Genomic DNA, 24,353 nt, shown 5'->3' with positions numbered 1-24,353 from the left:
CTTTTGGTCTTCCACTCCACGCCTCTTTCTGTTACACTGAAGTAGGTGTGTCTATATGCACTTACCTCCATATGTGCAGGTATAAGAGAGAATATGTATGCATATGCCCATTTACATATACAACATTACAGGTATCTGGAAAAACTAACTCCCTATTGCTATCATCCCCCTCTTACATAAGAGTAAAATTAATCTCATGAAAATAGTAATAGAAACTTCACCCAGGGGGTGGAGGGTGGGAAGGGATAGACTGGGATTTCAAAATTGTAGAGTAGATAAACAAGATTATACTCTATAGCACAGGGAAATATACACAAAACGTTATGGTAGCTCACAGAGAAAAAAATGTGACAATGAGTGTGTATACGTCCATGGATCACTGAAAATTTGTGCTGAACACTGGAATTTGACACAACATTGTAAAATGATTATAAATCAATAAAAAAAAAGTTAAGAAAAAGAAAAGAAACTTCACCTGGGTGATATCTTTTTCTAGCTGTGCTGCTTACTAGTTGGATGGCCTTGGGCATACTACCCTTCTGAGCCTCAGCTTTCAAACCAGAATAAAAATCCACTCAAATAGGACTACAGTGTATATTAAATGAGAGGGTGATTATGAAAGCATATTCTGTAAAAGGTGAGAGTCATGCTGTATAAATGTCTAAATTAATATGACATTTAGGGGCAATGATAACTAAGGAGAAAATAACATTTTAAAGAAAAGAAAAAAATACAAGGTATTTTTCTAATTTACTTAACAGATTAAAACTTTGCTGAACCCCAGACTATAAGGCCGCTGCAACATCCTCCAAGGGTTTGTCCAGCCTTGCTCACCACATCCAAAGGTGGTGAGACAGGTGCTCACCACATCCAAAGACTCCTTTGGACAGCTCCAACAAAATACAAAGTTTTCCCTTATTCAGAGTCAAAATGCCACTCAGTCCTTTCTAAACACTGGTCCTCATTTTACCCAGTGGAGCCATTTTGTGTTAAAAATCAGATGTGAAGGTGAAACCTTCAGTCACTCCACTGAGCCTCAAGTGAGTGTGACCAATCTGACCAGCCAGATGGTGTCCAACTCCACAAGGACTTCCTGTACGTACCTTGCTCCCACAGTGTAGCTTCCACTAGGGCAGTGTTTCTCATGAAGGGGGCAGGATGTTTAGCAATATTTAGAGACATTTTTGGTTGTCATATAAGCACTTGCTACCGGCATCCAGTGAGTAGAGGCCAGGGATGCCACTAATCATCCTAAAATGCACAGGACAGCCCCTCCCATAGCAAGGAACTCTGTGCTCCAGGTGTCCACAGTGCCCAAACTGAGAAATCCTGTGCTAGCTGGAGAAGCCCCCTCTGTCCAAGGGTCCATAAGTCTTTAAATGTGCCCTCTGTCCTTTCCCTTGAATGCAGTAACAGTCCTTCCCTCATCAAACTCCTTGGCCAGGAGAGTACTTCATTCTCCATCCCTCCTTGTTTTTGTCTCCCCACAAAGAGGGGTGACCTTTCCTGTATGAGGATCAAAGAGGATGATCTTTCCTGTTTGAGGAGGGCCAATTTTGGGGTAGGTAGGAGAACCTCTTAAAACAGTGTCTTATAAATGTCAGTTTTAGAAGTTCCCTTTCCTTTCTTCCTAAGAGATAAATCAGTCCCAACCAAGGGGAACAAGGAAAGGAGGAGACAGGCTGTATTTACTGAAAGCCGCAGAGGATGCTTGGTAAGTTCGGTTCTCGGTCCCGGTGTCCACTGGGAGGTGGAAGGTGCCTTCAGTGCCACAGGAAGACGAGTTCTGTGGCCAGGCCTGTTTCATCAGCAGAGTTGCTTAAGGGAAGACACAAGAATGGCATTAGGCAGAAATAAGAAGTGGGCACCACCAAACACAGACACAAAGCAAGGGTCTTGTGCTGGACGGAAACATATAACCCAAGGGGCTCTGTTTAGACACACAGGATGGTTCAGCCTTTCTGAGATGGGTGAGTGGTTGGGAGGAGTGCTGAAGTGAACTTCCAAATGATTTGAAACTGAGGAAATCTGAGCTTATACTAATTAGGAGAGTCAGGATTTTCTACCATTACTGAAACCTTGAAAATGCTTATGAATACTGCCTTCTACTGTGACATTCTAGCTTAAGGCTCTGTGATAGTCCTTGGTCACTTTCTTATTAAGATGTAGAACTTGGAGCTTTGACTGTGTATTGGGCCAGATCAACTGAGTATCCTTTTTTATGCCTGAAATCTCATCTGGAGGGGTATTTAACAAGTTGCTTTCAAAGAGAGACCCCAAAATACTATTACCACGTGACATGAACCTTGTTGGACTGCCATCTCTTCTAAGGAACTGAGTTTCGGCAGCTTAGAAGGGACAATCCCTGCTAACTCCTTTTCCTATACACCCAGCCAGGGCCAGACAGACAAACCTGTTGCATGAACTTTAAACCTCCTGCTGAGGTGCTATTGGTGCTCCACCTGAGGTATTGCCTCATGAATTAGACACGATCTTTTGGACCATTAAGAAAGTAAATGTTAAACTTAGGGTAGCTGTGGAACAGAGATGAGGCCCAGTTTGAAAGAAATCTGCAGAGACTTCCCAGGCTGACTCAAAGCTCAGCTTGGGAGATTTGAAGGATGATACTTCCTACATTCTAGAAGTGGGGAGTGACTCAAAAAACTTACCTTCATGGTATCGTCTAGGGAAGGAGAGAAGAAATAGGGTTTCAAAGGGCGGAGGGAGTGGGTGCCTAACATTTCAGGTATTTCCCTTGATATACTTTCATACACTAGAAGAGAAATATTCTTGACCCAAATGTCTACTTATGGTTAAAAGAACGATTTTAACAGTATCTTTTCCACTCAAATAAGGTCTTGGGGGAGTCATGGACCTAGAGTGTTTTAAAGTATATTCGTATTGGCAACAGTAAGATATACTTCAAACATTTTAACAAAGGGCTAAGGTAAGATAGGGTGGTTATGACAAGTTTGCCTATAACCCTCTAATTCCATCAGGACAAGGATAGTCCACCTCCAGAGAGATCCCCATAACCCTGTCTGCCTCTCCAGGTAACAGGAAATGCCTCTGGTTCCTTCAGTCATGAAAGTACTAGGGCCAGAGAAGGAGGTCAAGGACTCTGCTGTTTTTGCTGAACCAGTGATAGAAGCATAGCTGTTCTGGGCTGACCCTGCACTTGCATAGATGGCCCGCAATATATACAGCAGATGCTGAGAAATGAGAAGGAGATCATGGGCAGGGAAGTGACACTAAAAGGAGAATTCTGGTTAGAAGAAATGCAGACCCAGCAGAATTCCATACAGAGTCCAGAGCCTTTGCTGGACATTAAGACATGGCTCTGCAGACAACACAGGAAGAAGGCAGTCAGTTTTAAATGATTATCTCAGGTTTCTTTTCCTGGGGGGGGGGGGCGGGGTTAGGATGGTGTGGTGGGGATTAATAAAGGATCCAATTAGTGTTGAAAAATCTTATGATGTCTCCAAATTTAGAACCTGCCACTCCACATGGCTGGAAAGCCCGTCTCCCAAAACAACTACCTAAAAAGTGAAACATGTAGTTCTGAGAAGTCAGAGAGCAAGACCATGCCCTCAAGACCCCATAGGGAATCCACCAGGGAGCAGGAGGCCTGAATTTGGCTGCAGAGAATTTGGAGGCCCTGTTCTGGTCCAGTTTTTAACCCAAGTGGTGCATACTTTACCATAATTTTCATCATAAGCCAAAAAGTCTGACATTAGCCTGAAGGACTGTGTGACAATTAAAGCAAGTAAATCAAAATGAACCAAAGGGTGACTGAGGCCTACACTGCACTCAGCACTGAGGGAAGCGCCACGGTGGACAGGAACACATGTGGGTCATTGTCACCACACACAAGGTATTTATGGTCTAGCTGAGGATGCAACATGGCCACACGCCAACCAGAGAGTGAACAAGACAGCATTACATACAGTAAAATAACATTCTAGATTAACTAGGAAAGAAGCAAGTGCGACTGTGCCTATGATTATGTCTTTCCCAACTGAGCAGGTGAATAAACTATACATGTTCCTGAAGAATTGGGTATTTTCTTCTGGTTTCATTATAGAGAAATACTGGTATTTTCTATATTTCTCTATATACGAATACATAGTAAGTTAAATAACTATGAATATGAAGACTAAAAACAAAAAAATAAATATTAGCTGTCAACTTGACTTCCGTATTAGTCAGCTGTACCATATGATCTTCCTTATCCCTGTACAATTCTAAAGTAACCCATTCTGTTGGTGGTAGCGATTTAGAGCTCAGTTGTGAGATGAAGACAATCCAACTGGAGCTTTCAGAGGCATGCTAACAGAGGAGGCTTCTCTGACAGACATGCCTGCTCTTGGGTGCCATGAAAGGTACCAACTCCTAGAAATGTTCTATATTTTTAATAAATACAAGTGTGTAAATTTGTCAAATCTTACTGAGCTGGATACTTGAGACTACTGCACTTTATGTAGTACTGTATATATACTATTCCTCAATTTAAAGAGAGAGAGAGGGAGAGAGAGAACCCGTGGCAGTGAAGGGCCACGGCCCAGTCACAGCATGCTACCCACGTCCAAGTGCTGGGTTGTTCACTTCCCTGGATACGGGGCCCTCACGCCCTCTGACACTTAAACAATCTGTTAAGCACACTTACAGGTAGGAGAGGCAGCAAGGGACCATCATCCTGAACAATGTAGTAAGTCAGGAAATCTGAGTTCTAGCTCGGGCTGTGCCACTTATTAGCTGTGGGACCTTGGGCAAGTCACTATGCCTTTCTAAACTTCAGGTCTGTTGTCTCATAAAATGGCAATAATAATCACTCCCTTGATTGCTGCATAGTATTGATGTGAGGATCAAAAATAAAGTGTCATCCAATCTTAGAGTTTCTAATTCTGGTGTCTGTCCACACTTTTATCCCCACAGTTGTGATCAGCTCTAATGGAAGCTCTCATCACCTCTCACCTGAATTACTGCAACTGCTTCTTCACTCTTCTGGTTTTTTTTTTTTTTTAAATCTGCCAATTTCATTTCCAAGACACAATCAAGAGTGATATTTCTGAGACCTAAACTTAATCACAAAACCTTCTTTCTTAAAAACATTCCATGGTTCTCCACTACCTAACTCCTTGTGTGGCACTCACCCTGGTAATTTAGTCCTATGGTCTCCCTAGACTTTCTCCTTGTTCACACTCTCAAGCCCTATACTACAGCCACACAAATGGTTTATTATTCCCAGACTATGCCAAAGAGCATCATTTCTCTGTATTTTTGCTCACACTACTCAGTCTTCCTGGCATGTCTTTTTTAAATGCCACCTGGTAAACATTTATTAACCCATCAATCATAAGCTGAAGACTCATTTCTACTATGAAGTCTTTATTTTCCCTACCTCTTGACCACAGCTCCCTCATGTATCCCATTTGGTTCACTATCCCAGGTCCTGTGATTCTTAGAAGCCCCCATACTTGCTAGTTTGTCCATCTCTCCCACTAAACTGTGAGCTCCTTGAAAAGAGGAACCTTGTCTTGCTGGCCTTTAAAGGGCCAGCTTAGGGTGTAGGACAGAACATTTTGTGAAGAGAAGAGCTCCAGACTCTCTGGTACTTCTATTTCAGATGGTACAACAGGAGGGGTGAGGAAACAGGAGAGCATCTCTCACTTTATGGAGTCTTCTGTCCAAGTTCATATATCCTGAGGCAAACAAAAATGACTCCCCGTAAACAGTAAGAGAAACAAGCCTATAACTAGCAATACTGAACTAATAAGATTGTAAGAGGACAAGCTGTTAGCATTTAAAGGGACCTCAGAGATCATCTGGAATAAAACACTTTATCTACCGCCTGGAGACATCAGCGAATTGCCCAAGATCACACAGCCCACAGCAGTGGCAAGGAGAGATTTTCACAGTTCATCTCCTAAAAGGTGCACCACACACAGATTTGATTTTCACAATCCAAATAATTCAAGGTTATAAGTTGAGGAAGTGTGCAGAGATTTTTACAAAACATTGTCCTGAGCAGCCCAGGTGAGGGTGGTGAAAGCAGCAAGTCCCTCCTATGGTCCCTTCCTGTCTATGACAAAAAGGACCTAATCAAGTTACACTGCTGGGACCCTCACAGGTGCCCAGAAGTTCCCGTGGTGCCTTGGGCCTGGAGTCCACACTGCCCAGAGAACCCAGCTTTGGTCCCAGGCTTATGAGCACACTTGCCCCTCACCTCTCACCATCCAGGAAAATGCCCCCCAAATGAGCCAGAGCTCAAAGTCTGGGCTAAGGGAATAGATTGTATCTAAAGTCAACCAGGTCTTCAAACATGTCAGACTGCCAATGGAGATGAAAAATCTGATCTGGGGCAGACTGGATTTTTGCATTCTTATAGTCATACTCCAAGTACTCCTCCACAGGAGCTGCCACAAAGCGAAAAGAGGAGCCATATAGGCCCAGGAATTTTTGTTCACTTGTTTGTTTGAATTCAGCAGCCACGTTAGGGTGAAGGTTTCTGACCCTAGGTCAGATGGGACCCCAGAGGTGAGGAAGGGGAGAGACGCCTTTTAGTGCCATGATCCTTCACTGCTGCCCTAGGGGACGGTTCATGTGTGTCTCCAACCCATGATTTTGCACCATCAGACATGTTCCTGCATGCTTTAGGAACTGCTGCTGAGCCACCTGGGGGAGCCCAAGCCTAGGGGATGGGATTTGGGAAGGAAAGGGGAGGGCATCTACTGTTGTTACAAAATAACACATTCATAGGCCATAATACAGATGAGGAAAAATAGCTCTCCTACCATAAGCTGAATGCAGGAACTGAAACTCTGTTGGATAGAAATGTTAGTTGAAATTACCACTAAGAATCTGTGCAAAGTAGTATACATTGCAGTTACAAAAACAATTTTTGTTTCAAAATAACAGTTTCTTCCCAGGCTACACAAGAAACAGTGAATGCAGAGAATGCAAAGTACTTCTACCCTGGAGAGGGTGACAGACTTGCCATCCAGGAAAGTCCATGCATCAAGTCAAGAGAGCACCTCCTTGGATGCCATGGCATCTTCCAGGCAGCTGACCCAGAAGCTGCCTGGAAGTGTACAAGTCCAAGCTCCTGCTCTTTGCTCATCCATGCTAAGAATAGATTTCAATTCTCCCAAGCATTGCAGAGGACTTCACACATGACAGAGGCTTTATATGCTAGAGGAGGCAAAGGTTCAGGGACAATACCAACATTTTGGGCCTCTGAAGAGCCTTCTAAAGTCCTAGAGGGCTAGGACCAATGCAGAAGCATTTCATTCCCTGAAACCTCTGGGAAAGTGTGGTGCTGCAGGAAGGGCATAGACTGTGGGTCAGATTGGCTTTGAATCCCAGCTCCACTACTTTTTAGCTGTGCAACTTTGGACAAGTTATTTAACCTTTCTGGGCAAAACTGGAGGCAAGGAGCTCTAACTCACAAGACTATGATAAAAATAAACGTTTTTGACAAGATTTACAGTGTTTGAACATGGCAGGTGTTCAGAAAACACAAATTCCTTTCCACCCCTGCCCCAGGCTCATCATATGCAAAATGGGAATAATATATTTGTACTTTACAAGGCTGCTATGAAGTCAAGTGTGACAACAAATGACAATGATTTATAAAGAGATTTTTTTTGAGGAGGTATTTCATTTTTACCTATATTAGTTATCCTATTTATCCTTTCTCATCATATTAAAGTCAGAGTACCATTAATATGATACATCCTTTGACCTCTGGATTCTAAAAACAACTCTCTGTTGGATTCTGCCTCTTGTGGAGTCAAACAGGTCTTAAATAAGATCCCCGAAGTCATTAAGAGTTTGGAAAAAAAGCTCCAAGTACCCACACTGCTTTCAGAATCAATGAAAAGAGTGAAATGATTCCCTGCATCCTGGACAGATGACATCTTAGGGTACTCAGAGCTGCTAAAAATAGCTCTTTCTGAAGCAACTTCTTGGTCTCCTTGAAGAAGGTGAGAGAAATTTAAACCTGAGAACCTGGCTCCTTTGCAGCCTTCTATCCTGCAGGCATCTCTTAGCATCACAAATAACTGGTTCTGGCAGGAAGCTGAAGAGTACCTACACTGTTCTCTCTGTCCTTGAGTCAGCTCCTCCATGGCAGGAGCCCCACTGCAGTCAGGAGACCTGGTAAGTGCAGAGGTCAGCCTTCTAGCATATGACACAGACCAGCTGTATGTATGTGTAACTCCAAAGGGAAAGGGATCTGCCAAAGGTCACATCAAAATCAGTAACATTGTTGGTGCTATAACCCGAGTCTTTCAACTCCCAGTTTGGGGCTTTCTGACACAGTGTGCTAATAGCACCCTCTTTGGGGGACTGTGTGGATTTCTGAGAAAACAGTCTAGGTGTGTTTAGTCATAGCTTAGAAACATGCTGATTTTTCAAAACATGAAACTGGGGAAAATCAAGTTAGAGGTGGGTCGATACCTTGTGTGTTTCAAAATTAAAACTTAATCAGTACTTTATACATGCTAGGAGCTTTCCAATCTCTCCATCTGCCACCACCCAACAGTCTCAGGCTCCTCCTATCTGCTCTTCCTTCACCCTCTGATCTGATTGCTCTAGTCTACCACCTGAATTTCTCTCTGGCCAACTGCAACTATAATGTAGTGGTTAAAAGTGCATATGGATGTGGTGGTAAGATGTCTGGGTTTGGATCCTTGGGTTAGCCCCCTAACTTCTCTGAGTTGTAGTTTTCCTACTTGGAAAATGGGAATAACAATAGTAATGACCTCAAAGGTTTCTTATGATATAAAACAAGTTAATATCCATACAGAGCTTAAAATAGTCCCGGGGACTTAGGAACCATTCAATAAATGTTATTTATTCCCTGCCCTTCCACTTTCTTGCCAACTAACTCTAAAACAATTCCACAATCTATCACCAGAAGTTTTGAACATTATGAAGACTATCCCAGTGCTGAAGATTAGAGCTTTGACAAATTCAGTCTCCACACTCAGTCAGGCCTCTCATGTTACAGGACTGTGTTACTGGTTGGTAGCTTCCTCTCCTACTTCTTGCAGTGAGGCTTTCATACCTCAGTCCCTCTCGTTAAGAACCCTCCCTCAGCCCTGCTCACCTGTCTCAGTAAATCAAGATCATTAAACAAGAACTCTCCACTTTCCCATTTATTCTAAGTACGTCCACCTGTGGCCTTTTGTTTAGTCTGAGAGGAAGAGTTGCCCTCCTATGTGAGGAATCCCACTCCACCAGCTGCCCAAAACAAAGAAGAAAACCAAGCTCTGGGCTTCTCACCCCACTGCAGGCTCCTTGGAGGCCTGGCTCCATCTGATATCCGTTCTCCTGCTTCTCTGACTTGTCCTCTCCAGTTGTTCCTTCCCATCAGTACTTATTAATCATATTCATATCCGGGGGGAAAAAAAAACCCTCACTTAAACTCACCTCCTCTTCTAGTCAATGCCTTCTTTTTCTCCTTTCTCTTGTAGCCAAGCCTCTTGAAATTGTAGGCTCCATCTGCCAAATCTATTTCTTCACTCCCAGCCTCACCTCACTGACTCCTTCTGCAGAGGTCACTCATGGCCTCCTGACTATGAAGACAATGCATCTTCTTCACCCTGGATCCTACCTGACCTACAACTACTCATCTCATTAGGTTTTAGACTGGATAGTTTACCAAGCCAATCCACAGATCTCATAGTTTTTAGATTTAAATAATGTCTATATCATTTAAGATACTAGATAATCAAAACCACCACAGTTTTTAAAGTCGAACTTATCAAATTTGATTAAGACTTATCAGAGAGAATTTCTGTAGCATTTATTGCTTCTGCCTCCTATTATAGGTTTTTTGGGAAATATATATCTCATTGATTAAAAGTGAATATAGAATGAAATATCAATGCTAAAATACTAGTATAGATTTTTCAGCCTGTGTGACACTGCTCCCCTCACAAGCTCTTTGAGGACCACAACCACAATTTTTTCAAGTTTAAATCACCGATAGTGTCTTCCAGAATGCCTCAGACAAAGCAAGACCAAAACAAATGTCTGTGGAATACACACCTCCGTAAGCACTTCAGGGATTAACAGCACTTACTCACATAAAATAGTTCTTGTCTGCTAAAAAAAAAAAAAAGAGGGGACTCATGATATGTGCATGCATTGGAGTGTAATATGATTATGGTATCATTCCTCCCTTAGAGAGGGGCAACTGCAGTTCACAGAGGTCAGGTGACTTTAAGGTTACTAATCTAGGAAGTGACAGAGTCAGGACTCAAATCTAGGTCTTCTGATATAGCCCATGTTTGCCTCTCATTTAAACATCCCAGAAGAAAGGGAATGACAGTAGGATGAGTACTGGATTGGCACAGAAAAGCATGAGAACAAGAGCCCAGAGATCTGCCAAGGGTTCTAGTTCATATGCTACTGATTCACTGGGTGACTGGGACAAAACACTGCTTCTCTCTCGATCTCCCTTGTCAACAGACGGGTTGAACTGGAGGAGCTCTAGGGTCTTTTCAAGCTTTCCCATTCTAGAAGAATAATTACTAAGTGAGAAAATGAGGGTATTATCATGACATCCAAGGCCTTTCCAAAGCTGGCCCTTGAATACCTGTAGTCCAGATTCATCTATTACGCACCACCCCCCAATCAACAGTCTATGCTTCAACCATTCTCACCACTTCTCTAGGTTCTTCAGTGTCATTTCTTCACATCTCCACGCCTTTGCCCAAGCTCTATTCTGCCTAGAATGCTCAACTCTTTTTTGTAGGCTTAAAAGAATGCTTCTTACTCCTCCCTCAAATCTCCACTGCTAGGTCCTCTGTGAAGACTCCCCTGTACTTTGAACCTCAGGCAGACTGTTGTACCCTCCTCCGCTTCCTATTTTCTTGTATGTATTCCTTTTCCAATACACATTACACTGCACAGTCATGAATTTGTTTATATACCAGCTCCCAAATGGACTGTAAGCTACTTAAGGCAAAGATAACATCCTTCATTTTTTTTTTTCTATTCTAGTGTGGAGGACAGTCTACAAACACCTGAGTAAATGAAGAGGAAGTTACATAAAAGCATCTACAACCGTGAGGCAGGTAGAATATTTCTCAGAGAGGTGAGGTAACTTGTCCAAAGCCTCACAACTAGTGATTCGAGTAATCAGGATTCAAACCCAGGACATACAAACTGCAGAACCCATACTCCTTCTTCTGCCCCTTGAGTGTTAAAGCACCAGCTGAGCATGGAGGGTAAGATTAATGGTAAGACCTCTGCATTGCTCCCAAACTGAGACAAACTTTAATACTTTCAAATCTATTTCAACCTCTAACCAAGGAGTGTTGGGTCTTTATGATTTTTGAAAAATAAGTTTCTTGCTTTAGCTTGAAAACCAGTTCTTTATTCTCTGGTAGCAAGTCTCTCACTCTCTTCCACATCCAAAAGTCTGCTCTGTGTGTCTGTGAGTGTGTGTGTGTCTGTCTGTCTCAGAAGCAGCCTCAGGGGAAACTAAGCAAAAAATGGACGTGGACATTGTTTGGAAGAACAGAAAAGGTTCTGTAAAGAGGATGCATGTCTTAGATATTCCAGCAGAGGAAAGAGGCCAACTTTAAATCCCAAGGAGAATGGAGGAGATTCTATTCTCACTCCAGCCTGGAGGCTGAACAACCCCAGTTCCCAGAGAGGACTCCCTGGAGAATCAAGTGTGGGTAGACAGGCTAAGCCCAGAGCAATTAAGGACTTGGAAAGGTCAGCAGGTGTTTTGTGGGGTTTTTTTCCAAATAGAGCCCCACCTCCTACCCCACTCACCACGGCTGTCTCCATTTTCTCCTTACCTGGAGCATAACTCGGGCTATTGGTGGGGTACAAGCTGGGATTGTAGACAGGGGCAGCTGCTGGATAGGCTGTGGGGTAACCTATGAAAAGGAAAAAAGCTCCATTTAGCTGAGCAAGAAGAAAACCCAATTTCTGAGCAAATGGAATCCAAGTCCCAGGCTTGCCCTTAAGCCTCTTCATGGGCCATTTCCACAGTATATGTGACTGGCTTTTAGCCTCTCGAGAAAAATCACCAATACCACACCCCCAGCATATACACATTTTTCTAATTTTTAAAAGCAGTACAAGAACTATATGACTATATGCTCACTGTAAAAGAAAAAAAAAAAGGAAAAATCACTATACAAGTATATATGTCAAAAAATGTAAATTTACTTTCACATTCTTGATATATTACTCTCCTCCCCAGAGACAATAACAGTTTGGCAACTATGACTCCAAAAAGCTTTCTGTGTATTTTTATACACATACGTTCAGCGGTGTGCTGGTAAATATTAAAACAGGCTAGAGGGGACTGAGGTGGAGCCCTATTTGCAGCATTGGCCAAGTTCTGTGGTGTAAATATTCACATCATGGCTAATTTCAAGCTACCAATACCACTGAATTGAGAGAAGATGCTCATTATAGGCTCTCAAGAGCCCACACAAGCCTGATCCAGTTCATCACTGCATATTATATATGGAGTTTTGGGGAATTTTTTAATTGTGACAAAATACATATAACATAAAACTTGTGATTTTAATCATTTTAAGTGTAAATTCAGTGGCATTAAATACATTCACAATGTTGGGCAACCATCCTCACTATCTGTTTCTAAATCTTTTTAATCAAACAGAACTCTATAACCATTAAGTAATAACACCCCAATCCCTCTTCCCATAACCCTTATTAACTTCTACTCTACTTTCTGTCTCTATGAGTTTGCCTTTTCTAGATATTTTATATACATGGAATCAAACACCATTTATCCTTGTGTCTGATTTTTTTCACTTAGCGTAATTTTTTCAAATTTATCCATGTTTTAGCATGTATCAAAACTTCACTCCTTTAGATGGCTGAGTAATATTCCATTGTGAGTATATGCCATATTTGGTTTATTCATTCATCTGTTTGATGGACACATGGGTTGTTTCCACTTTTTGGATATTTTGAATGCTGCTGCTGTGAACACAGATATACAAGTATCTGAGTCCATTTTCAATTCTCTTGGGTATATACTGAGGAGCAGAATTGTTATGTTATATGGTAATTATATGTTTAGCTTTTTGAGGAACCACCAAACTGTTTTTCAGTGGCTATACCATTTTACATTTCCACCAGCAGTGCATGATGGTTCTTTTACATATCTTTGTCAACACTTGTCATTTTCTGGTTTTTTGATTATAACCATCCTAATAGACATAAAGTGGTATCTCTCTGCGGTTTTGATGTACACTTCCCTAATGATTAATGATGATGAACATCTTTTCATGTGCTCACTGGTCATTTGGGCATCTCTTTGGAGAAAAGTCTATTTGAAACATCTGTCTATTTAAAAAACTGGGTGGTTGTTTTATTGTTGAATTCTAGGACTTTTTAATATATTCTGGATATTAAACCTTTATCAGATATATGCTTTACAAATATTTCCTCCCATTCTGTGGGTTGTCTTTCACTTTCTTGACAAACCTTTGATGCACAAAATTTTAAAATTTTGATTAAGTCCAATTTATCAATCTTTTTCTTTTGTTGCTCATGTTTTTGGTGTCATACCTAAGAATCCACTGCCAAATCCAAGGTCATGAACATTTACCCTATATTTTCTTCTATGCGTTTTAATGGCTTGGGCCCTTATACTTATATCATTGATCCACTTTTGTATATGGTGTGAAGTTTAACATTATAAGCATTTTTGCATGTAATTACACATTCTTCAAGACAGTTTAAAATATCTTTATGGGGGGAGGGCATAGCTCAAGTGGTAAAGAACATGCTTAGCATGCATAAGGTCCTGGGTTCAATCTCCAGTACCACCTCTAAAAACAAACAAATAAATAAACCTAATTATCCCCCAATAAATAAATAAATAATAAACAAATGTGTTTATAATAGTCCATTAGGTAGATAACCATCACTCTGTTTTTATATGTTTAGGATGTTGGCAAATTTTCATGATTATAAAGCAAGCTATGAGAACAACGTAAATAAACCTTTAGCTGCATTTCTGATTAGGTTTTCAGGAATCAGTTCTAGAAGTGAGCTATCTAGGTCAAAAGACAGTGCTATTTTTAAAGCCCATCCATTCACAGTGACAGACACTGTGGTTGCTGCCCTTGTGGAGCTTATACTTTAAGAGGGTAGGAGAAGGCAGTGGATAAATAGTAAATATAAACACAGTGCTATGGAAAAGAGAAAAATGGCAGGGTAAAGGGCATCAGACATGTCAGAATGTTGCAGGGAGGGCATTGCACTATTAGAATAACCAGTATAAGATACGTTGAAAACGATAAATGCTGGAGAGGGTGTGGAGAAAAGGGAACCTTCCTACACTGTTGGTGGGAATGCAGTTTGGTGCAGCCATTATGGAAAACAGCATGGAGATTCCTCTAAAAACTAAAAACAGACTTACCATATGATCCAGCAGTCCCACTCCTCAGCATATACCAGAGGGAACCTTAATTCGAAAAGATACTTGCACACCAATGTTCATAGCGGCACTATTTACAATAGCCATGATGTGGAAACAACCTAAATGTCCTTCAAGAGATGACTGGATAGAGGAAGAGGCAAGATGGCGGAGTAGAAGGACGCTTGTAAGTCACCCTCTCCCACAAATACACCAAGATCCACATCTACAGACTCACTCAGCCAACCAGAGCACCTGCGGAACTCCGACAGAACATCGCCCTCTTCAAAAGATAAAGACGCCAAAAATCTGGTAGGAGAAAAGGAAAAAAGAAAGAACAAAAGGCAAAGCAGCGCCGGATGGGTCTCGCGGGGAGGGAGCAGCAAAGGAGGACTGGCGCTCGCTCGCTGGGTCTCCCCTCTCCAACTGAGAGGCCAGCGGGATGGAGGGGGAGCCTCCGAGGCTCGGATCTGTACAGAGCAGCCCTTGTCTGACAGAACTAAGTTAAACGGGCACAGAGCGTCCCCCCCGACACCCAGCTTGAGACGCGGGCCAGCAGCGGCGGGCAGGGCCAGGCTGCACAAGCCGGGCGGAGGACGAGGGCGGGTGCACGGAGGCAGCTCCGGGGGACTGCAAGGGGCTGGGCGCCGTGGCTGTGGGTGTACAGGACAGAACAACCTGGGCCCTCCATAAAACAGCAAGGTTGATGTGCTCTCGGGGGAAGGGTGCATACCCCCATTTCTGAAAACCCGCGGAAACTTTTCAGGGGAAGAGAGGCGGGGCCCAGGCATAGCCGCCATATTCTCCGGCGCTTAACACCCAGGCGGGGGCAGGGGCGAAACCTGCACCCGCACTGAAGGGCTCAGCAGCCTCAAGGGCCAGACTGAGACGGGCCTACAGCCCGGGGCAGGTGGGATCCTTCCATCCTGGTCCCTCAGAGAACTTGCTCCACAAAGACAAACAAGGAGCTGGGTCTTGGCTCGGAGCAGGGACGAGGCTGCCCCTCTGTCTTCCCCGAGCCCACCCGCGGAGCGCGGCCAGGGCGGAGTGCGACCACGGCGGAGTCCGCAGCCGCAAAGAGCAGCGGAGCTACCTGCGGCGCAGGCAGAGGGAGAGCGCCCCCCCCCCCCCCCGCCTGTCGGGCAGGAACACAGCCCCTGACCGAGGTGCTGGGAGGGGGCACGACTCGCCCTCCTGCCTGGCCAGTCTGCAACATCTGACTGAGGCATCCGGAGGGGCAGTGACCCGCCCGCCCACAGCAGAGGAGAGCTGCATCTGAGCCCGTGTTAGGAGGAGGCGCAATCTGCTTGCCGACAGGTGCTGGGAGCAGCACAGAAGAGGGCGCCAACGGAGGGCCTATGAAAACAAGCTGAGCTTCCAAAACAGGACGAAGACAGAAGGACTTCACATTAAAAGCACACAGACTCCAGGAGAACACCGACAACCCCTTTTTTGTTTTGTTTTGTTTTTTGTTTGTTTGTTCTTAAATCTGTTTTTACCTGTTCTATTTTCAATTACTCTTAATTTTTACTTCTTAATTCATTTCTATTTCTCTTGGGTTTTGATGTCCTGTTATTGATTAGACACAGGCTTCAAATACATCTATTCATCTCCCCACCCCTTTTCTTTTCTTTTTTTTTTTAAAGGTTTTAAAAGGACGTCTCAACCCGATTAATACTCTGCTTCAACTCGCTCTTCTATTATTCATTATACACTGTTTTCAAACCCTCTTTCTCCTTTCTTTTAAAAATCTTTCTCTCTCTCTCATTCTTTCTTTTTTTCCCCTAAGTTCTATTCATAAATAGGCATTAGATAGATAAAATCCAAAATAGACAACTGATACTCCATAAACCACAGTGCCAGAGAGGTATGAGCAAGATGAAGAAGTAGAGAAACCTCTCCCAATTAAAAGAACAAGAGGAATCCCCTGAAAGAAAGATCAATGAAATAGACATCGATAGCCTACTAGATCAAGATTTCAAAAAAGGAGTGATCAAATTGCTGAAGGAATTAAAAGAGATAGTGCTTAGAGAGATAAAATATGTCAAAAATGAAATTGAAGCTATAAAGAAGAGCCAAGCAGAATGGGTAAACTCATTGACAGAGATAAGGAATGATCTAATAGCTGTGCAAAGCCGACTAGTTAATGCAGAGGAACGAATTAGTGATCTAGAATACAGGGCAATAGAAAGCACCCATTCAGAAAAACTACAAGATAAGCAAATAAAAAATAATGATAATAGCATAAGGGACCTATGGGATAATATAAAGCGTCCCAATCTTCACATAATAGGGGTCCCAGAAGGGGAAGAAGGATCAAAGGGGATTGAAAAGGTTTTCGAAGAAATCATGACTGAAAACTTCCCAAACATAAAGAAGGAAACAGATATCCAAGTACAGGAAGCTCAGAGGGTCCGAAACAGGAAGAATCCAAATAGACCCACACCAAGACATATCATAATCAAGATGGCCAGAGTCAAGGATAAAGAAATGATTCTAAAGGCAGCAAGAGAAAAGCAAAGAGTCAATTACAAGGGAACCCCCATAAGGCTCTCAGCTGATTTCTCTACACAAACACTACAGGCCAGAAGATATATTCAAAGCCCTGAATGAAAAAAAGATGCAGCCTAGGATACTTTATCCAGCAAGGCTATCCTTTAGGATAGAAGGAGAAATAAAGAGTTTCACAGACAAAAAAAAAAGCTGCAGGAGTTTGGCAACACTAAACCCATACTAAAAGAAATATTGAAAGGGCTATCCTAAATAGAAAAGCAGCAGGATGCTACAGAAATGAGAAACTCACAACTGGAAAGGTGGTAACTCATGAATTACAAACAAAGAAAACACGAAATTATAAAAGAAGACATACAAATCACTGAGAGTGGGAGAGGGAGGCAGGGAAATATAGAATTTTTTTTCTTTCTTTTTTAAATTTTTTTAACAGTAGGATGGGTTTGAGATCATGTTATTATCAGTTTAATAAAAACAGGTATAGGTTAACAGATTTACAAAAAAGGGTAATCACAAGTCAAAAATTTACAAGGGAGTCACAAAAATTAAATAAAATCCATGATAATACAAAGGAAAATTACCAAACCACAAAAGGAAGAAGAAAGGAACAAAGAGGATATACCAATTCAACTGCAAAGATAAGTTCAAAATGGCAATAAACACACATCTATCATTAATTACTGTAAATGTTAATGGACTAAATGCTCCAGTCAAAAGACATAGGGTGGCAGACTGGATAATAAAGCAAGAACCTTCAATATGCTGCATACAAGAGACCCACTTTAGGGAGAAGGACACATATAGATTGAGAGTGAAAGGATGGAAAAGGATATTCCATGCAAATGGAAAAGCCAAAAAAGCAGGTATTGCAGTACTGATTTCAGACAAAATAGACTTTAAAACAAAGGCCATAAAGAAAGATAAAGAGGGACATTTTATAATGATTAAAGGAGTGATACAAGATGAAGACATTACACTCGTTAATATATATGCACCCAATATAGGAGCACCGAAGTACATACAAGAATTACTAACAGAGATAAAGGGCGATATTGATGGGAATACAATCATAGTTGGAGATTTTAACACTGCATTGACATCACTAGACAGATCTTCCAGACAGAAAATAAACAAGGCAACAGAGAAATTAAATACTACAATAGAAAAACTAGATTTGGTGGATATTTTCAGAGCATTACATGCCCAAAAAATAGGATATACATTCTTTTCAAGTGCACATGGAACATCTTCCAGGATCAATCATGTACTTGGGCACAAAAGAAACCTCAACAAATTTAAGAAGATAGAAATTATCTCAAGCATCTTTACTGACCACAGTGCCATGAAACTGGAAATCAACAACAGAGAAACAAAGGAGAAAAAAAGAAAAGCATGGAGATTAAACAATATGTTATTGAAAAAACAATGGATCAATGAGGAAATCAAAGCTGAAATTAAAAAATACCTTGAGACAAATGATAATGAAAGCACAACCACTCAAAACCTATGGGACACAGCAAAGGCAGTGCTAAGAGGGAAGTTTATAGCGATACAGGCCTTCCTCAAAAAAGAAGAACAATCTCAAATAAACAAGTTAACCCACCACCTGAATCAATTAGAAAAAGAACAACAAAAAGCCCCAAAAAGCAGCAGAAGGAAGGAAATAATAAAGATCAGAGAGGAGTTAAATACAATAGAGATTAACAAGACCATAGAAAAAATCAACCAAACCAAAAGCTGCTTTTTTGAAAAAGTAAAATCGACAAACCTCTGGCCAAACTCACAAAGAAGAAAAAAGAGCACAAATTAGCAAAATAAGAAAGGAAAATGGAGAAATTACAACAAACAAAATAGAAATACAGAATATCATACGAGAATATTATGAAAAACTATATGGAACCAAACTGGATAACCTAGAGGAGATGGACAAGTTTCTGGAAACATACTGTCCACCAAAACTGAATCAAGAAGAAACTGAACACTTGAACAATCCGATCACTAGAAAGGAAATAGAAATAGCAATTAAAAACCTCCCTACAAATAAAAGTCCAGGACCGGACGGCTTCACCGGGGAATTCTACCAAACATACAAAGAAGAACTCATACCAGTCCTTCTCAAATTCTTCCAGACGACTGAAAAGGAGGGAATACTCCCAAACTCATTATACGAAGCCACCATCACCCTGATACCAAAACCAGGCAAAGACACTACAAAAAAAAGAGAATTATAGGCCAATATCACTGATGAACATAGACGCCAAAATCCTCACCAAAATTTTAGCAAATAGAATCCAACAACACATAAAAAAGATTATACATCATGACCAAGTGGGGTTCATCCCAGGGACACAAGGCTGGTTCAACATACGCAAATCAATCAATGTAATACATCACATCAACAAGAGAAAGGGCAAAAACCACATGATCATCTCAATCGATGCAGAAAAAGCATTTGATAAAATTCAACACCCATTTATGATAAAAACTCTCGCCAAATTGGGTATAGAGGGAACATATCTCAACATAATAAAAGCTATATATGACAAACCTACAGCCAGCATAGTTCTCAACGGTGAAAAACTCAAAAGCTTCCCACTAAAATCTGGGACAAGACAAGGATGCCAACTATCACCACTCCTATTCAACATAGTCCTGGAAGTCCTAGCCACAGCAATCAGGCAAGAGAAAGAAATAAAAGGGATCCAAATTGGAAAAGAAGAGGTAAAAGTGTCATTATATGCTGATGACATGTTACTATATACAGAAAACCCTAAAAGGTCCACACAAAAGCTACTAGAGCTGACTGAAGAATTCAGCAAGGTAGCAGGTTACAAAATTAATGTTCAAAAATCAGTTGCATTTCTTTACACTAACGATAAATCAACAGAAAAAGAAAGTAAAGAAACAATCCCCTTTAAAATAGCACCCAAAGTAATAAAATATCTGGGAATAAATCTAACCAAGGAGGTGAAAGAATTATACACAGAAAACTATAAACCATTGATGAAGGAAATTAAAGAAGACTTTAAAAAATGGAAAGATATTCCATGCTCTTGGATTGGAAGAATCAATATTGTTAAAATGGTCACACTGCCCAAGGCAATCTACAGATTTAATGCAATCCCTATCCAATTACCCAGGACATATTTCACAGAACTAGAACAAATCATAATAAAATTTATATGGAACCATCAAAGACCTAGAATTGCTAAAGCATTACTGAAGAGAAAGAAAGAGGCTGGAGGAATAACTCTCCCAGACTTCAGACAATACTGTAGAGCTACAGTCATCAAGACAGCATGGTATTGGTACCAAAACAGACATATGGACCAATGGAACAGAATAGAGAGCCCAGAAATGAACCCACAAACCTCTGGTCAACTAATCTTCGACAAAGGAGGCAAGAATATACAATGGAATAGACAGTCTCTTCAGCAAATGGTGTTGGGAAAACTGGACAGCAGCATGTAAAACAATGAAGCTAGAACACACCCTTACACCATATACAAAAATCAACTCAAAATGGATTAAAGACTTAAACATAAGACAAGATACAATAAACCTCCTAGAGGAAAACATAGGCAAAACATTATCTGACATACATTTCAAAAATTTTCTCCTAGAAGAAATAAAAGCAAGAATAAACAAATGGGACCTGATGAAACTTACAAGCTTCTGCACAGCAAAGGAAACCAGAAATAAAACAAGAAGAAAACCTATGGAATGGGAGAAAATTTTTTGCAAGTGAAACCGACAAAGGCTTGATCTCCAAAATATATAAGCAGCTCATACGACTCAATAAGAAAAAAATAAACAACCCAATCCAAAAATGGGCAGAAGACCTAAACAAGCAACTCTCCAAGGAAGACATACAAATGATCAAAAAGCACATGAAAAAATGTTCAATATCACTAATTATCAGAGAAATGCAAATCAAAACTACAATGAGGTATCACCTCACACCAGTCAGAACGGCCGTCATTCAAAAATCCAAAAATGACAAATACTGGAGAGGCTGTGGAGAAAGGAGAACCCTCCTACACTGCTGGTGGGAATGCAGTTTGGTGCAGCCACTATGGAAAACAGTGTGGAGATTCCTCAAAAGACTAGGAATAGACTTACCATATGACCCAGGAATCCCACTCCTGGGCTTGTATCCAGAAGGAAATCTACTTCAGGATGACACCTGCACTCCAATGTTCATAGCAGCACTATTTACAATAGCCAAAACATGGAAACAGCCTAAATGTCCATCAATAGGTGACTGGATAAAGAAGATGTGGTATATTTATACAATGGAATACTACTCAGCCATAAAAATCGACAACATAATGCCATTTGCAGCAACATGGATGCTCCTAGAGAATGTCATTCTATGTGAAGTAAGCCAGAAAGAGAAAGAAAAATACCATATGAGATCGCTCATATGTGGAATCTAAAGACTCATGGACAGAGAATACAGACTTGTGGTTACCAGGGGGGTAGAGGGTGGGAAGGGATAGACTGGGATTTCAAAATTGTAGAATAGATAAACAAGATTACACTGTATAGCACAGGGAAATATACACAAAATGTTATGATAAATCACAGAGAAAAAAATGTGACAATGAGTGTGTATATGTCCATGAATGACTGAAAAATTGTGCTGAACACTGGAATTTGACACAACATTGTAAAATGATTATAAATCCATAAAAAATGTTAAAAAAAAAAAAGAGAAATAAGAATGTCAGGGTAAAAAAAAAAAGAGATGACTGGATAAATAAGTTGTGGTATATTTATACAATGGACTACTACTCAGCCATAAAAAAGAATAAAATAATGCCATTTGCAGCAACATGGATAGACCTGGAGACTATCACTCTCAGTGAAGTAAGCCAGAAAGAGAAAGAAGAATATCATATGATACCACTTCTATTTGGAATCTAAAATAAAGACAAATGAACTTATTTATAAAACAGAAACAGACTCACAGACACAGAAAACAAACTTACAGTTACGGGGCTGGGTAGGGGTGGGAAGGGATAAATTAGGAGTTCAAGATTTGCAGATACTAACTAATATATATATAAAATAAAGTTCATACTGTATAGCACAGGGAACTATATTCAGTATCTTGTAGTAGCCTATGGTGAAAAAGAATATGAAAACAAATATATGTATGTTCATGTATGACTGAAGCATTATGCTGTACACCAGAAACTGACACACTGTAAACTGATTACACATCAATATATATATATATATATATATATACACACACACACACATACAAAAAAAAAGAACCAGAGCTTAAAATAAAAGACACATTAAGAAAGTAAGATTTCCACAAAAACTTCAAGGAAACAAGAGTTAACCAAGCAGATGGCTGAAGGAACAGCATTTCAGATGAAGGTAACAGTCAGTGCAAAGACCCTAAGCTAGGAGTATAAGGGACATGTCTGAGGAAAGAGGCCAGCGTGGCTGAATGGAACAAGTGAGGGGGGAAAGTAGTAGCACACAAAGTCAGAGAGATAAAAGGCTCGTCAATTCATGTAGGGCCTCAAGGCTTCTGGAAGGACTTTGACTTTTACTCTGAGTGAAATGAGAAGCCATCATGGGGTTTTGAGTAGAATAATAACATGATCTGACTTATGTGTGAAGTCACTCTGCCTGTTTTGTTGAAAAGAGACTACAATGGGGGAAGCATAGAGAAGCATGGAGACCAGTTAGGAGGCTGTTGCAAACTCCTAGCAATAGATGATGGGGATAAAATCAGGCCAACAGCAGCAGAGATGATGAGAAGTAACATGGTAAGAGTTTTCACATACTGTGTCATGCTGCTTTCTAGAAAGACTATCCATCTGTACTCATACTAGCAGTGTGTAAGTGCCTGTCTCACTGCTCCCTGCAGTTTTTAAATGCTCATTGGTTTTTTACTGACAATGGAAAGCTGATTTTAAAAGTCAAAGATTAAATCCCTAAATCCCTAAAAGCTTCTTTGGGATTTGTAAATATTGAGCTTTAATAATGTATCTTTGTTAATATGCTGTTCCCTAAATCCTTTCCAACTCCAAAGAAAATTCATCTCTCTTTACCCTCCAGTCATTTTCTGATTTCAGAACTGAGGCAGGTAACCTGTTGTCACTTAATTAGCAATATGGAGGCCTGTCACTTCTCAAGGAGAGTCAGGGGTTTAATCTGGGAAGCCAAATGATCCGGTCTCATGGCTGAAATTTGTATTCAGTTTCCTGTGAGATTACAGCCAAGGGTAATCACACCCCTATTATGTCATTTCAGATGTCTTTTACTTTAGCGGCAATTACAGGATCTTCCTTCAATGTTTCCAAGTAGAATTATTCTACATTCACTTGAATTTGGCAAGTATCACAGAATGGCAGCATTAGAAAGAGCCGTCTTCATTTTCTTGATGACATCCTCAAGCTGAGAAAAAGGAAAGGAATTAGGGTCACAGATTACTGAGGTTAGAAGCAACTTGTGGGGAGGGTCTAGCTCAAGTGGTAGAATGTATGCTTAGCATGCAGGAGGTCCTGGGTTCAATCCCCATTACCTCCTCCAAGAATAAATAAATGAATAAACCTAAATACCTACTCCTCCAAAAAAAAAAAAAAAACCCACAAACACCACCAAAACACACACACACACACAGAAAAGCAGCACCTAAAAGGCCATTCGGTCCACCCTCACATTTGAGGCTAGGGCTCCACTACAACACACTCATGGTATCATTTATCCCAGCCCTCACAGCCCTACTGAAAATGGACTCTTTCCTTTCCTGAGATACATACCCTCCCCAATCCTGCCATGAGACTGTTCTGATTGTCTGAAAGGGACTTCTCATACCTCACCGAACTCTATCTTGTATCTTCTACCCTTTAGAAGAGCAAATTTTTGAAGACACATGCATCCCCAACTACAGAACTTATCACATGGCACTTCAATGGTTTGTTTAACATTTCCTGTCCTGTCTCCTTCCCTCAAATTGTAAGCTCTTTGAAGGCACAGCTGTATCTCATTTGCCTGTACACAACAGCTATTGATCAGTTCCTCTGTCCCACTCCCTGAACACACCACCACCACCACTTTCTCCTCTCAGCCTAGACAGCAAGCATGTGAGCTTCTCAAACACAGGGTGGTGATGAATAGTCTGTCTGGCCAGAAGAGAATACCCCTTTCCCACCTTCAACTTTCCCTGTCCAAAAGGGGAATCATAAGTAAGCTGAGCTTCCTCCCTACCACTTTCTTGGTTTTGTTTTGCTTATTTTGTTTCTTTGTTCCCAACTGACAGTGATCATCTTGCTGCTTCTGTTGATGCTGCTGCTGGTATCTGTAGTGCCTAGTACCATAAGGCAGAGAATAGGTACTCAATGAAGAGATTACCCAGTGGGCTGTATTCTGGAGCTATGAAAGGTTT

General features: G+C 41.1%; 1 protein-coding gene across 4 annotated transcripts in view; it reads right to left on the bottom strand.

Annotated features, from left to right (window-relative positions):
• The window catches only part of FAM168A (family with sequence similarity 168 member A), a 164,250-nt gene that overhangs the window by 12,606 nt on the left and 127,291 nt on the right, over positions 1–24,353 (bottom strand). For 3 of the 4 annotated variants that reach the window (XM_031681335.2, XM_072969245.1, XM_015238465.3), the window contains 3 exons: positions 11,823–11,903; positions 6,795–6,821; positions 1,693–1,818 (listed from right to left, as the gene is read on the bottom strand). In XM_031681335.2, coding sequence (XP_031537195.2) covers positions 1,693–1,818; positions 6,795–6,821; positions 11,823–11,903 — 234 coding nt within the window. The remainder of the gene's footprint in view (positions 1–1,692; positions 1,819–6,794; positions 6,822–11,822; positions 11,904–24,353) is intronic. The other variant, XM_006203354.4, reaches the window with a different exon arrangement.

Source organism: Vicugna pacos, chromosome 10, assembly GCF_048564905.1.
Source record: "Vicugna pacos chromosome 10, VicPac4, whole genome shotgun sequence".
Classification (NCBI taxonomy): domain Eukaryota; kingdom Metazoa; phylum Chordata; class Mammalia; order Artiodactyla; family Camelidae; genus Vicugna; species Vicugna pacos.
The sequence above is the reverse complement of the archived record's forward strand: the minus strand, read 5'-3'. Positions and strand labels throughout refer to the sequence as shown.